The sequence below is a fragment of the Penicillium antarcticum genome (genome assembly GCF_028974205.1).
Source record: "Penicillium antarcticum strain IBT 31339 chromosome Unknown utg000006l_segment0_segment0, whole genome shotgun sequence".
Taxonomy (NCBI): domain Eukaryota; kingdom Fungi; phylum Ascomycota; class Eurotiomycetes; order Eurotiales; family Aspergillaceae; genus Penicillium; species Penicillium antarcticum.
Genome location: NW_026695304.1, coordinates 2,256,031 through 2,269,946, shown reverse-complemented (window position 1 = coordinate 2,269,946; position 13,916 = coordinate 2,256,031). Strand labels below are relative to the sequence as shown.

Sequence of the window (13,916 nt, the reverse complement as noted above, 5' to 3'; positions counted from 1 at the left end):
AAACGCCCTTTTTGCAGAGAATTTCTAAGTTACCAAAGGGTTGGTCGCCTAGGATATATTGCAGAGGATATCCTCTTGATCTCAATTGACACATGGATCTTAACCGAGCCCTCCATCCGGTGTTGGATCTTGAAAGCGACTGGCTATCGCGAAGTGCCCGTTCGCGTAGCCAGCGAAGCTCATTGCGGGCAGAATCGATGGTACGACATTCTTTGAGAAGTAGAGGAAGCAACCTGTTCTCTTGATGAGCTTTTAGTATCACAGAAAACGGTATCCGAGGCATTTGGAAAATTGGGAATAGATCAAGCTGGCCACGGGTGTCAAATCAACTTTTGTGCCAAGAGACGCGACGCGGATCACCCGAAGTATACGGCTTCACATCAATTGTCTACAGCACTACATGCTCAGGTGTTCTTTAAATCAGATACTCTAAATTATATACGTTCTTCATTGAATAACATATACTAATGAGATAAACAAGAAATAAATCCAGGTATAGCCAGTCGAACTCCAAAACGCACCACAAAATGCAAAAGAAGTCTATCATCTAAAGAGACGAATCCATAAACTGGCCGTTCTACAGGGCCAGCAGAGCGCCAGCACCGACAATTCCAAATGCCAGATGCTTAGGCATAGCGGTTGCCTTGGGAACAGCCCAGTTGCCAGTCTCAGAGATCGTGGTGAAGATACCTGATCCTCCATCTGGACCCCCAATGCGAGCGCCAGAACCACCGACAGGCGCAGTGGTTACTGCATTTGCAACTGCAGTAGCACTAGGAACCGAATCGGTGCCAGTGCCAATTTCCATGACGTTGTTCTCGGTGGAGTTGAAGTTGGTGTTGGCAAGAGAAATCTCGTTGTTGGCCAAGTCGTATACCACGTAGGCACTGCGCAGGAAAGTATCTCCCAAAACCGAGGTACTTCCCCCTGCAGGAACAATGCCGAAGACACATGCTCGCTGGCGGTTGCGGAAGTAGATGTCACCCACATCGATAATCAGCTCGTCGAGTCCCACGGTAATCGTTGGGGACGAAAATGTATAAGAAATATTGACGTCCTTTGAGGCCATACTACATTCAATGTAGCCAATTCCACTGGAGGACTCGTAAGTAACATCCAAGTCCTCGTATATATCCTCAGCGAGGGCGTCGGGTAGATATGTGAGGGAACTTCCTGAATCCAAGAGCACCCCTGCAGGGAGTGCACTCGATGAGTAGGCGCGGTGACCAGACGAGTTCTGGAGACCAAGTCCAGTGAGGGCAATAATGAATTCAGAGTACTGCCCACCGACCTTCTGAATGGGCAGGGTCTGCAGCGTGCCGTGGAATTTCGCAGTGTTAACTCCGCCAAACAGGATGGAGCCTGTGCTCGCATCCAGATCATTCAGCCAGAGACTGTATGCATTGGATTTGATTACATCATGCTGGACCATTGCCTTGGGGAGGTTGGCATAAGACGAAGCACCGGTGCCAACCTGCACTTCATTTGAAGTATATCCAATACCTAGTACACCCTCTGAACAAATTTATCAGCCATGAGACTACCGGATACAGACAGAATATCCCTCACCTGTAGATCCAGAGGTAAAACCAATACCAAACTGGAAGTCCTTGATGGTGGTTCCTCCGATAGTGAGGGTATCGGTTACATAGTCACCGGCGGCTCCGGACCCATCGGCATAGCTAATATTGAAGTCTGACGACACGAAGGAATATGAAGAAGATGAACTTGAGTCGTAAGTGCCCGAATCTTCGCAGGGATCGGAGGATGATTCGCAGAGAGTCGAATTTGGCGTATTAGTCCATAGATCACTACTTCCGGTGTCGATGACGAGGCGTAGGCTTTGTTCGGGAGTACCCAGAGTGATATTGCAATAGTACAACGTTTCCTAAGCAAAAATATTAGCGGTGAGATAATGAGATATTCACACATATCGTACCTCATTGTCTAAAGATTGAGTGACAGTTGAAGAACGCTTTCGGATCCGATCTCTAGTAACTGGATCCGCGACATCTTTGCGCTGAATGTCCATTTGCACCACAGCGGGATTGTCGCGCTGGTGCAGAGTCAATCCCCATGCTGGCACAAGGCTGGCCAATAAGATCCACGAGTGTCTCATTGTCGATCAAAGAATGTGAGATATCTGAAAGTGTGAAGATCAGATGTGGAAATTTGAGGAAGGAAAGGAAAGGAATGAAATGATATTAGAGTCGGCTGTGTCGGGATCCAGTGGACCAGTACACATTTGCAAGATCCTGTACGTTCAATTTTCCTATAACAGGTAAGGTGTTGTCGTCACTAGTCTACGATGTGACCTTGTAGCCGCGAGATCCGAAGTAGATCGGGCATTGAACATGCACTATATCGTGAACTATACAATATATGCCAATTACTGTCCCTCTCTGAAAAACCTCTCTCACTACTTTGACCACACTATCTCTCAAAATCCAGATCAAAGAACAAGAAAAAAAAAAGTCGAGTGGGGGGGGAGTACAAAGGATGACGCGGATGGATGACGCTCCACTCTGCCCCAGCCTCGTTTGGGCTTAGCTACGCCACTTTATATCGGCACAACTACTCCGAAGGCAGCGAAGTTCTATGCTTGTTCTTGTTCTACACTATTTTACATGTATATGTTATGTCCGTTTACAGGCCCATCGCTTCCCGGATTTGCCCCATGGTCACCTGGGTGTTGGCACGCGCGGCTTGCGCTCCATCCTCTGCAACTGATTCCAGGTAGCCGGTTTTGTCATCCATAAGCCCAAGGTATCGCTCTCGGATATCCTGTAGATGGAAGGCAATGCGGTCGCCAACGTGTTCCTTGAGCGATCGGAGACTAGCGCTGTGGTATTCAGCAGCAATGTTTTCGCATGATACACCCTCAAAATGGCTGAGGATTTCAATCAAGTTGGATACTCCGGGCCGACGGGCCGGGTCGTACGTGATCGTCGATGCCGAATCTGTCAGGGCAACCTTGATCTTTCTGCGGATGACATCTGGAGAATCGGTGAGAATGATTCGGGATCGCTCATCAGCGTGCGATTTGGACATCTTGGACGTTGGTTCCTTAAGGGACATTACCCGCTTGGCAGGGGCTGCTTTAATTAGCTGCATGTTCATACTTGCGCAACGATCATTTTCTTACATATCAGTGCCTCTGGGATAGGAAATATAGAGCCATAAAGGTGGTTGAAACTGTTGGCGGTGTATCTGGAGAATTCCAGATGCTGTCTCTGGTCTTCACCAACAGGGACGTGAGTCGCTCTGGTGCTCATCAGCATAGAACGGACAAAGACAAATAAATAACCTACCTGTGTACAAGGATATCGGCAGCCTGAAGCACTGGATACGAGAAAAGTCCAAGTCGCAGCTGTGCTCGTGCTGTCTGGTCATCAAGCGTGGCATCTTCTGGCAGCTGTAGTTTGGTCTGGGAAATGTCAGTCAAAGGCCAGAGTATATAAAAGCATACTAAATTACCTTCCACTGTGTCATACGCGACAAATATCCCATGGAAGCCACTGTGCTTAGGATCCACATCAACTCTGCGTGAGCTGGTACCTATTAGGGTCAATATAACTTTTGATCGGCTTGCTCCTGACAACGTACAGCAGACTGGTAGAATATCGTAGAGCGCTTAGGGTCCAGCCCCACAGCAAGCAATGTTGCAAATGCTTCTCTTCTCCATTTCTTCAATTGCGCTGCGTCTTGTGGCACCGTCAACGCATGGAGGTCAACAATAGAGAAGAATAGCTTGGTTCCTTCAGTTGCGTTTTGCTGCAGCTTCACCCATTCGTTAAGGGCTCCTAGGTAGTTGCCGAGATGTGGAACTCCAGTTGGCTGGATTCCAGAAAATATAACGGACTCTTTGGCTGGTGATTTGGTGCTTGAGCTGTTCCATCGGTGGCATCTCCTAGGGAGAACGGAGAGCCCGCTTGGGACATGAGTATGTTTCCCACATAGGGACCTAGACGAGGTACATCCATAGCGGATGGTATTGACACGCATCTTCAGATTATTGTCAATATATGTGAATTGGAAGTTCCAAGTGCAATATATCACAATTCAGTGGCCCCCGACGGTCCTAGAAAAACACGATTGGTCACGTGATCGATATCATACAGTGCTTTGTTCACACTTAGACTGCCAGCTGCGACTTAATTCTCTACGGTTCAATATCTCGCATGGATCATTCATGTTGTTGGTCCAACTTGAATAAGGCTAGATCTCATATGGACAAGTTTATGGGCTTTGAGGTCTTCGGGATATGTAGACTCCCATTATGCATTTGGGGTGGAATAGGATAGTAAGACAATAAAATACATGTGGCCCATGTCAGAGCTTTCGAATCAGATGAAGACACAGAGCATGCAGCAAAAAAACATCAGGTCTAGATGTTCACGGGTATACGAATTGAGCGGTAAATAACCCTGCCATCTATACGTTCTTGCGCTCTGTGAACCGCTCGCTGTTCAGTGTGTCGAATATTGTGCCCGGGGCGGAGTTGTCCTTCCGCTGACCGAATTGTGCGAGGTGAGGACGAAGAGACTCTTCGACTTCGGAGAGAGAGGTGTCCATGTCCTTGGCAGCATCTGGTGGAGTTTATTATCAGCATCGCGATCATTGAAAAAATACAATAAGTGTGACATACCAAGACTCTCGGTCTCCCATACGTTTGCCTTCATACCGACACCGTAGAACGCGTGCTTGCGGAGGAAAGCAAGCCACGCTTGCACGGCTTGCGGGTTTCCATCCTTGATCTGGATCAGTCGGCGAAGGGTGATTCTTTCAAAGTTCTCCTGGCTCTTCTTGTGCACGAAGTTGCTTCGGGGTACAGTCCAGCGTTCAGTGATGCGAGGAAGAGGCACAGGTCCGGATACGGGGAGGTTGAGGTAGTAAGCGGCACGGATAGCGAAGTCTGCGAAGAACTCGACGTTGCGGACACTGTAGGATCGCAATTGAAGATCGCAGACGGGAAGACCATGCTCTGCCTTCCTCCGGAGTGGCCGTAGGTATATCGCTTGCACACTTCGTGGCAGTCGGTTTTCTTCGCCGAATGCTCCTAACCGTTCAGCCCTAGCGATATTGTGAGCTATGGTCTTTACCAATTGGATTCGCGCCATCCATTTCCGAGACTCACCATTCCTTGACCCGTGGTTCGGATGATTTGATATCTGTGGTTGATCTGTAGTTTCTCTTCGTCAGTCAAGAAGCCAAGTCATCCAGACTTGCATGGTATCTTACGTCGCAGTGTCAACCGCAGGTGTAGTAGCGGCAGGGGCTGCGTTAAAGGGGGCCGCAGGGGTGGCTTGTTTGGGTGAGGCTTCCACGGGATCAGCTGGTGTAGGGGTTGGTGTTTGGTCTGCAACGGGTGTCTTCTTTTGCTCCGGCGGAGTCTGGGTTGAAGATGATAGAGAGCGGAATGGCACGGGCACCTATCCAGGAGTTGTCAGAGAAGAACAGATAATCTATTGAGACAATAACATACCTGGAGGCGCTTGCCCACTCCAAGTAAGGAGCGCGACGCTTGATATGAGAACATAGTTAATCGTACATTGAGGAGGATCCGTTGTTGTCGGCGATGGGTTTTTTCGGGAGTGCATCCCAAGGCGGTGAAGATGGCTATAGAAACTACAGTATGGACTTTCTTCCTCAAGCTTCATGCAGTATTTCTCTGTTAGGTTATTGGAATTAAACTCATGCTAGGTGCATGGAATATAGAGACCAATTTCTGGTTTTCATCTATGCTGAAAAGAAAAACATGCTCAGCTACGCACTACGCACTTCGTTGAGCGGTATATATATCTCCTATGTCTAACCTTGCAACACGGCGAGTCTTACGAAACCGCCTACTATATTATATTTTGGGACTTTAATAGGCTAGTGGATTCTGTATCATTTTTGATATTGTGTATCTAACGGTGCTACTCTCATCAATGAGCCTGTCGCCCAAGACAATATCATAAGATACTACTATAGCACCTCAATAGATAGATAGCCCACACTGTATCTCCTAGCACCCAGCTTCACCTGGCCCACTCAAAGTGGAAATGCTCGAAAATGGATACTTCCATATGGAATATCTGCTATCACAGCCCAGTTAAGCCCCGCCAAGCGAATGGGACCATGTGACTCCGCACCTCTTACCCTCACAGAACTACACTCTTCTTTCGATAATTTTGACAGTTGACTTGACCATAGCAACAATGAAAGACCTGTCCTCGTTCCAGCGGGCCAATGAAGCAGTTGCTCACCTGAGAGCTACCCTGCCAAAAGGCCTGCAAAAGCCACAGGTCGCGATTGTATGTGGTTCAGGACTAGGAGGACTCGCAGATACGATTCACAATGAGCTACGAGCTGAATATGACTATGAATCAATCCCTCACTTCCCACGCTCAACAGGTTAGCTGCCTTCCTTCAAACGGGATGGTGGTTCTAAGATATCTAACATATCACAGTTGCTGGACACGCTGGGAAGCTGGTCTTTGGGTTCCTTGGCCAGAAAATCCCTGCAGTGTTGATGGTTGGCCGTGCCCAGTAAGCTCATCCAATTTGCCTGCTTACCATTGCTGACCTTGACCAAGTTATTACGAGGGGCACTCGATTGATCAAGTGGCATTTCCAATCCGGGTGTTTAAGCAGCTGGGAGTTGATACGGTTGTCTGTGAGTTATACGTGATACTACTACGAAAAAACGAAAAAATAATGCTAATGATATATGACAGTGACGAATGCGGCCGGAGGCCTTAATTCTGATTACTCCGTGGGAGATTTGGTTCTGCTGAATGATGCAAGGAACCCTTGCCTAAACTATTGTGGAACATTGCTGACATTGATTTACAGCACCTGTTCCTGGCGGGATTGGCAGGAACTCACCCATTAAGGGGACCCAATGAGGAGGAATTTGGAGTCCGTTTCCCGCCCCTGTCTGACGCCTATGACCTCGAGCTGCGCCGCCATGTGCATCAAGCATGGAAGAAAGTCATAAACCCTGAGAGCAACAGAAAGTTACACGAGGGTGTATATGCATTCGTCGGAGGCCCCACGTAAGTAGATCCTTGAGATATTTCGATCCCTGGAATCTGGTTCTGATCGCCCCAAGGTACGAAACAAGAGCCGAAAGTAGGATGCTTCGAATGCTCGGGGCCGATGTAGTTGGCATGTCCACAGTGCCTGAGATTGTCGTCGCCAGACATTGTGGCCTCAGAGTGCTTGCCTTCAGTCTAGTCACCAACAAGGCCGTCTTGTCTCCTGTTCCCAGGGGAGATGAAGATCTTCTCCAAGACAAAGCAGCAGGTGAACTGACTGCCATGCTAGAAGAGGGCATGGCAGGTCACGAAGAAGTTCTTGAGGCTGGCCGTGCGGCAGCCCTGGATATGCAGGTAAGAAATCTAAATGCATCCCTACTTCCATGTAGCACAAGCTGACATTGCACTAGAAATTGGTTGTTCAATCCCTGGTCAATGTTTTTGATCAAGCCTATAAGTGCACGTAGAGACTCGAGCAGATAGATGCCTGCGCGCCCGCAAATGCAACGGGTGGCCAGTCATGAGTTATCATGGAGTCACGAACCAATCCCAGAATACCGGATGTAGCCGGAATTTTATGGCTGCTCCTGGCACATATTGAAGAGAGCAGATATCGAAATTTCACTTGTTTTTCCGACTTCTCTTTGCCTGCAAGTCCTTGTAGAAAGCCTTTTTGCCGCTTGTTTTGGCGGTTTGGATGTCGCTGTACTTGGACTTGAAGCGTCTGTTGCCGCGCTCGTCAGCGAGAGTCTCCTCAACAAAGTTCTTCTTGCGGTCCTTCTTAGCAATGCGACTACTGAAGAATTCAGTTGGGCCCTGGATGATGGTTCCAACTTGAGAAAACTCCGGCGCTGTCGCTCTGCCATTGTCCTTCTTGTAGTGTCGCTTAGCATCAAGCACAGAGCGCATCCGGATGAGCTGCAGATCCCTCTTCAACTCTGGTGTCATTTCTGTCTTCGGGAGGTTAAACCATTCAGGTCCAGCAGTCGGCTTGTCCTATCAAAGGTAAATATTGTCAGCATTTGGTCTAAACATGACACACCAAAAAAAGATAGTAATTGTGAAGAGTGCTCAGAGTAACTATGAAATGAAGCTCTCACTAGTGCAGCACAGCCCAAGACGGACTGGTTACGCTGCATCAAGCGCTTTGCGTTGGGATAATTTTCCTCATAGCACAAGGGAAACGATGGTGAGATAACTGGTAGACTCACTTTATTCGCCTTCTTGGTTCCAACTGTGTGGAGCGTGTTGGACAACGCCATCTGCTTTGGATCGGCGATCTTTGCCTTTTCAACGGTAGCAACATCATCTCCCTGTTGAACATACGGCTCAAAGGAAGATCCGGCTGATAATTTGGGAATCCTGAGAGCTGCAACATCGACGGAGGCGCTCACAGCAGGACCTCGCAATCGGGCCTCTGCTTCAAGCAGAAGCTGTTGGACCTGATCATCAGTCAGATCAACATCCTGGACATCAGTTGAGGATGCCATCCCGGACGGAGAATAGCAAGGAACTTAAGGAGGTAAGGTAACTGGAGAGAATTTATATTTTTCTAGCTTTGCTTGTTGCTTCTCGGGCCCGGACAAACGTTTATGAGAAATTTCTGCTTAGTGCGAGAGTGGACCTCACGTGAGAGAGAGGAACTTGCTGTTATGTACTGGGTACCATCAGATAGCCTAACGCTCAGGCGGAAAATAAGTACCAGTACCACGCTTTCATGTACTTGCAACACAGCTGTATGGAAGTCTCGGAGCAACCACCAGTAAGGTTGAGGTATACACTGTATACAATTGTTCCTGCTTATTGGTACTTTGGAGTGGTCACATTAAATGCCTTTATGTGAACCAAATAAGAAATCAGGCACAAAAATCGCCTATTCGGCCCTATGTAGATGTACAAGCGTAACCAAGAACGCGGAGGGGTGACCCGGAAACGTCAGACAGCTGAGCACCTCCATGCTTGGCACCCTACGCGCTTCAACAGTCCTCGGTCTTCAAGGATACTGGGTATATCCTCTGTTTTTCTTATAGCAGCGCTCATCCCTACTCTCGGTTTTGCGATCTTCGATTCCCTACACGCCCCACGTCTCCTCTCGGTCGCGCGTCGCATTCCTCCTCTTCACCGTGACTGCCCAACTCGCATTGGCCTAGGACGCCGATACCACTTGGACACAAAGAAAGATTCGCAATGGAACCAGCTCCTCAAGGTGCTGGGCAACAGGGCAGGCAGCAACCGCAGCAGCCTGTCTACGATATCAGGAATGGGGGTCACTACGGTAATTAGATTCCAACATGATCATTGCGCGACCAGCTACACGACAGGTTCCGTAGAGCCCCAGTTAGCTTGGTTCCAGTCACTTAGAGATATGAGGGTTCAACCAGAAGCTGACTTTTCATGAATTATAGGGGCCAGTGCCGCGGTATGTCTACGTCTACCACTTTGAGCCGCGCGAAGCTTATCTTCTATGATTATGCGAAGCATCCCAGGCTGGACAGCAGCTAACTTATATATACAGCTCTCAGCGCAAGGCTATGCGCCAGTTGCCGAGTTATACACCGGTACCTGGGCCAATGTAAGTCACTGAGCACATAGATGCCGAGCTTTGATGCTTATCAGAACTAGGTAAACCAAGGTCTCCAGGGAACCGCTCGCGATATCCTCACGACCTACTGGCAACATGTAATAAATCATCTTGAGTCAGACAACCATGACTACAAGATCCATCAATTGCCGCTGGCTCGCATTAAGAAGGTGATGAAGGCGGACCCAGAGGTTAAGATGATCTCTGCAGAGGCACCAATCTTGTTTGCCAAGGGTTGTGATATCTTCATCACGGAATTAACAATGCGTGCCTGGATCCACGCCGAAGACAACAAGCGCCGCACCTTGCAGCGGTCGGACATTGCTGCCGCCCTGTCCAAGTCGGACATGTTTGACTTTTTGATTGACATTGTGCCCCGGGAAGAGGCAACTTCTCATGCCAAACGGTCAAGCCAAGCTGCCGCCGCTCCTGGTCCATCTGCCGCTCCTAGTCAACTGCCACCCGCTCCTCATGGAGTGCAACCGCATCAGCACATGGGCCCCGCGGACTATGGCTCCCTTGGTCAGCACGGTCTTCAAGAGCAGGAGTACCGCCCACAGGCTGCCATGTACCCAGGGACTGTTCAATCAGACCCGACTGCGGCATATGGACAACCTCAGTCCCAAATGTTTGAGGGGATGTATGCCTACCCGCATCTACCTCCTCAGCAGGTATGTGCCTAGTCAACCCCCATGCTTCCTTTTAGCACACGGACTAACGATCCTCAAGTGAGTGTAACATGTGTGCATTCTTCATTTTGTCATTCTAATAGTTCATGCGCGTTTCGAGGCGAACACTGGGCCTTTGTTTTCTCTTTCGTTTCTTTTCTTTCTCTTCCTTTTCTTACGAGCAAAAGGCACGGTGGAGCCCTCAATTGGGCACGAAATTACATCTGCCCACTGGCGATATGTTTATTTCAATCGTGGACTGTCTTCGTGTATAAAAAGCTCGTCTGGTCGGAAAAAGCGCAGCCGCCGCCTTATTCACCTGGATATACCTTGTCTGTTACATACTGGAGCAAGCATAATATCCCGCTAGACAACGAAGTGATTGAGGTTTTATGGTTCTGGATTCTTTGATCTCGCTCCCGTTCTTTCTTCCCGGCTCAGCATTTCATTTATTGTACTCCCATTACTCATGGTACCAGCCCACGGTCATATTGGGGTGTATAGAAACGGAAATGTCTAAATCTATGCTGAAAAATTCCAAATATCCTGTTCGAGACACCTACGGTGCACATTCCGTCTTGAGAGAGAAGAAAATACTGATTTGGATATGACATGATTTCACCTGCTTTGGTGTATACCCATATTTTGCGTATGAGGTTTTCTCCGTTGAAGCAAAATACTCAACCGTTCTTCTTGAACCGCGAAGAAAGCGTCGCAAACTTATCCACCTTCGTGGGAGCTTGGACAGTGCGAGTGAGCCTAGTGGTAACAAATTAGCAATTATTGAAATTGAGATGCAACAAAGTCACGTACTTCTCAAGCAGGATGGGTCCCTGCATAGCATCAACACGTCCATATTTCTTGTTTCTTGTAGAAATGTCATAGAACTCATCCGCATTATCTGCTTGCATCAATTGCACCGTTTGCTGCAATTCATCGAGATTTTCTCGGAGAATTGGAACATTCAGACTGTCTACAAACTGAGCCAGATATTCAACATCCTTGGCCAACGCCGCCACTCCATTCGGATTGATTTTTCTCACATCCGGTGAGAGTGGTTGTGCCTAGTTAGTCAGTTAGTATAGCCTTCTTCTGGGTAAAGGCAATGGAAACACAGTGACGCACCAGAATCATGTTAGCGGCATGGCTGAGGGCGTCAAAGTAAATGAGTTCTTTGATTTCAGTCGGTAGACCCAACAGCGTTGAGTTCATAATGTTGGAAAGGAATCGAGTCAAGGTTTGCATGTAGTTGCTGGGCTCGGTAGGAGGTGTGGGGGACATCCATTCATATTCCGCGGTCTCAATAAGGTCGTCGATTTTGGAATTGACAACCTCGAAGATGCGCTTCTCGGCAGCCTTTTTATTACTCCTAAACTTCTCTGTAGCCCTCAGAGCAATGGAGGTACCCGTGGAGTTTTGTGACCGAGCTGCTGCCAGTAGAAGTTCCAATTCACGACAAGCCGCCTCAAAATGTTCGAGGTTGATGAGGATTTGAACAATTTGACCTAAATATTGCGAGGACAGACGCTCCACCAAAGTGTCACAAACTCTGTGCGAAAGGAGATCATCCAGATCCTGTGAAATAAGTATTAACACCTTTCATGCTTGTTTTCGTGCGTTCTCAGACTAACATTCTTCAGTGTCTCATCAACCACATTTGTGTTCGCGAAACTGTCATTGGCGAAGTAATAAAACTGGTTCAAGAAGTTACGAATATCAATGCAGCAGAGCGGATACATTCGGGAGAATGGCAATATGCAAGGAAATCTAAAATATCAGTCAGGTATCGATCAAGATCAACCAGTCGGGATTCCAAAACATACACTTCTTCCTCTCGCGATTTGTCTGGGTTGTACCAGCTCACATTGAGCACCTTTTCAAGTTCCTCTGGGGTTTGTATTGGCATGGGCATGTAGTCATCCGTTGTTACGACCTAAAAGCGTCAATACAACCGATAGAATAGTGCAGAGAGCCGGTCTTACCTCTTGGAAGTCGTCACTAAATCTTTTCTTCAGGAGCTCCGCATATTTCTCGAACAGCTTTAATGTGAAGTCCTCAAACACATGCACAGAGAAGTTCCACGTCTAGTTTAAAAATTTCAGATATGTGAGGTTTACTTTGCCGAGGTGGGGTTACCAACGTTCATGGTCTGCATAAACAAAGCAATCAGGTTCTTGATGTCGATGATGATTTCAGCATTATCGACTTCAGGAAGTGCTTTGGATATCAAGTTCACAGCTGCTTGGCACATTGAATCCCACAACTCATCAATCTGATTGGATACATGTTAAATCGCATATTGGCGAGGGAAGACATGTCACTTACATCAACAGATGATCTGAGGTCTGGTGCTCTTTTCATTGTTGCCCGCTCAACAATGGCAAAACCAGCCATCTCCTCTAGGAGATTGTGCAGGCTAGAGCCATCCTCATCCATGAGGGTGACGGAAGATGGAAGTAGGAGGTCCTTTTGCCTCCGGCGGGTAGTTGCGTACTCGGATCGAAATTTGTCCATATGACCAAGGGACTGATGGATATGTAGGCACTCGAACAGTGGTGTGAAGTCAACTTGTAGATCTTCGTTCTGGAGCAAATCATACTCCTCATCCTCATCGGAAACAAGTTCTATCGCAGAGTTCAAGCTGAATTGCTCGAGGTAAGGTATCTTTTCGGCCCTTTGTTTTTGTCTTGATTTGCGCTGATCCGTGTGGAAAAGAGCAATTTCACCGAGATATTGGGACATTTCCCGAATCCGATACAGCCAGGTATTCAGATCTGACATCACTGCCTCCGCTATGGCTCTCTGCGTTGCTGGAACCGAACGCTGGATCATAACTGCTATCTTGTATTGTGTCACTCCCTTCAGATGGACATTTTGTAGTTCTTCCAGTGCTCGGAGCGCTGCATAATGATTTTTCTTCGCCAAAAGATCATGGACTTGATTCGCTAAGCGCAGAACCTCCAAGCAGTCTTGGATGGCACGGAATGTCTCATCAATGTTCTGTCGGTGGGCTCGGGACTCCACCAAAGCTTTCTTCTGTTCGGCCAAGCGCTCGGTGCTGGTTTGGATGGACTGGTTCAAATCCAGAATCTCACCCGTCAAGCTCACAGTACCCTCCCGAATTCGAAGCAGTGAATTAACAGATGAGACAAACTCCTGATGGTTTGTGTTGCATATACCCTCTATCTCAGATTCCTTGTCGCCGGCGAATCTGGAAAGTGACTGCAAGAGTTGGGGAGTCCGGTTGCCTACACTGTAGTCCCGGATTGAAGGGATGAGCTGGTCAAGGTAGTCCGTGTCAGAGGGCGAGATGATAATCTAGGGAGCGAGGGGTTAGTTGTCGGTTCAGTGCACTGCATGCTGGCCCTTACCTGGTTCAAGACATGTGGCTCATTGAGCATTGGAGCCATGGGCGCCATGGCTTGGCTTCATATCCTGGGAAATCCAAGGTTACAATTGGGCACGGTGCTGAGTATACAAATAAGTAGACAAGGCAGATATTCCGGGGTCTGACGTCCTCGGGCGGTCTGATTATCTGCCAGCAACGGGGTTGACCGCCTTTCATGCGCTAATTCGATTATGGGTTAGCTTTCCACTAGCGTGAACCTTGCTCAACGACATCTAAGATTTCTATGCTTTGAA

At 48.1% G+C, this 13,916-nt stretch overlaps 7 protein-coding genes across 7 annotated transcripts; 2 read left to right on the top strand and 5 right to left on the bottom strand.

The window, feature by feature from the left end:
- Positions 1 to 577: 577 nt before the first annotated feature.
- On the bottom strand, positions 578 to 2,119 carry N7508_006922 (pepsin-like aspartic protease; the record flags this gene model as incomplete). The annotated part of the gene is made up of 3 exons (XM_058464988.1): positions 578 to 1,515; positions 1,570 to 1,888; positions 1,940 to 2,119. The coding sequence occupies 3 exons, from the start codon at positions 2,117 to 2,119 to the stop codon at positions 578 to 580; spliced, it is 1,437 nt and encodes a 478-aa protein (XP_058318841.1).
- A 527-nt stretch (positions 2,120 to 2,646) lies between these two features.
- On the bottom strand, positions 2,647 to 4,005 carry N7508_006921 (tryptophan--tRNA ligase MSW1; the record flags this gene model as incomplete). The annotated part of the gene is made up of 5 exons (XM_058464987.1): positions 2,647 to 3,095; positions 3,146 to 3,264; positions 3,312 to 3,427; positions 3,478 to 3,558; positions 3,607 to 4,005. 5 exons carry the CDS (start codon positions 4,003 to 4,005, stop codon positions 2,647 to 2,649), a joined length of 1,164 nt encoding a protein of 387 aa, XP_058318840.1.
- Positions 4,006 to 4,434: 429 nt separating this feature from the next.
- On the bottom strand, positions 4,435 to 5,539 carry N7508_006920 (mitochondrial 37S ribosomal protein uS10m; the record flags this gene model as incomplete). Its single annotated transcript, XM_058464986.1, has 5 exons — positions 4,435 to 4,589; positions 4,649 to 5,073; positions 5,138 to 5,182; positions 5,242 to 5,432; positions 5,486 to 5,539. 5 exons carry the CDS (start codon positions 5,537 to 5,539, stop codon positions 4,435 to 4,437), a joined length of 870 nt encoding a protein of 289 aa, XP_058318839.1.
- Positions 5,540 to 6,203: 664 nt separating this feature from the next.
- Positions 6,204 to 7,492, top strand: N7508_006919 (purine-nucleoside phosphorylase; the record flags this gene model as incomplete). Its single annotated transcript, XM_058464985.1, has 7 exons — positions 6,204 to 6,399; positions 6,456 to 6,534; positions 6,582 to 6,661; positions 6,723 to 6,772; positions 6,841 to 7,043; positions 7,100 to 7,379; positions 7,436 to 7,492. 7 exons carry the CDS (start codon positions 6,204 to 6,206, stop codon positions 7,490 to 7,492), a joined length of 945 nt encoding a protein of 314 aa, XP_058318838.1.
- A 154-nt stretch (positions 7,493 to 7,646) lies between these two features.
- N7508_006918 (Fcf2 domain-containing protein) lies at positions 7,647 to 8,515 on the bottom strand (the record flags this gene model as incomplete). The annotated part of the gene is made up of 2 exons (XM_058464984.1): positions 7,647 to 8,021; positions 8,237 to 8,515. 2 exons carry the CDS (start codon positions 8,513 to 8,515, stop codon positions 7,647 to 7,649), a joined length of 654 nt encoding a protein of 217 aa, XP_058318837.1.
- A 697-nt stretch (positions 8,516 to 9,212) lies between these two features.
- Positions 9,213 to 10,338, top strand: hapE (CCAAT-binding factor complex subunit HapE; the record flags this gene model as incomplete). The annotated part of the gene is made up of 5 exons (XM_058464983.1): positions 9,213 to 9,300; positions 9,431 to 9,444; positions 9,541 to 9,597; positions 9,648 to 10,277; positions 10,336 to 10,338. The coding sequence occupies 5 exons, from the start codon at positions 9,213 to 9,215 to the stop codon at positions 10,336 to 10,338; spliced, it is 792 nt and encodes a 263-aa protein (XP_058318836.1).
- A 616-nt stretch (positions 10,339 to 10,954) lies between these two features.
- On the bottom strand, positions 10,955 to 13,693 carry N7508_006916 (Rab GTPase-binding exocyst subunit SEC15; the record flags this gene model as incomplete). The annotated part of the gene is made up of 9 exons (XM_058464982.1): positions 10,955 to 11,033; positions 11,088 to 11,338; positions 11,400 to 11,849; positions 11,906 to 12,041; positions 12,098 to 12,207; positions 12,257 to 12,358; positions 12,415 to 12,546; positions 12,600 to 13,592; positions 13,646 to 13,693. 9 exons carry the CDS (start codon positions 13,691 to 13,693, stop codon positions 10,955 to 10,957), a joined length of 2,301 nt encoding a protein of 766 aa, XP_058318835.1.
- Between the last annotated feature and the right edge of the window lie 223 nt (positions 13,694 to 13,916).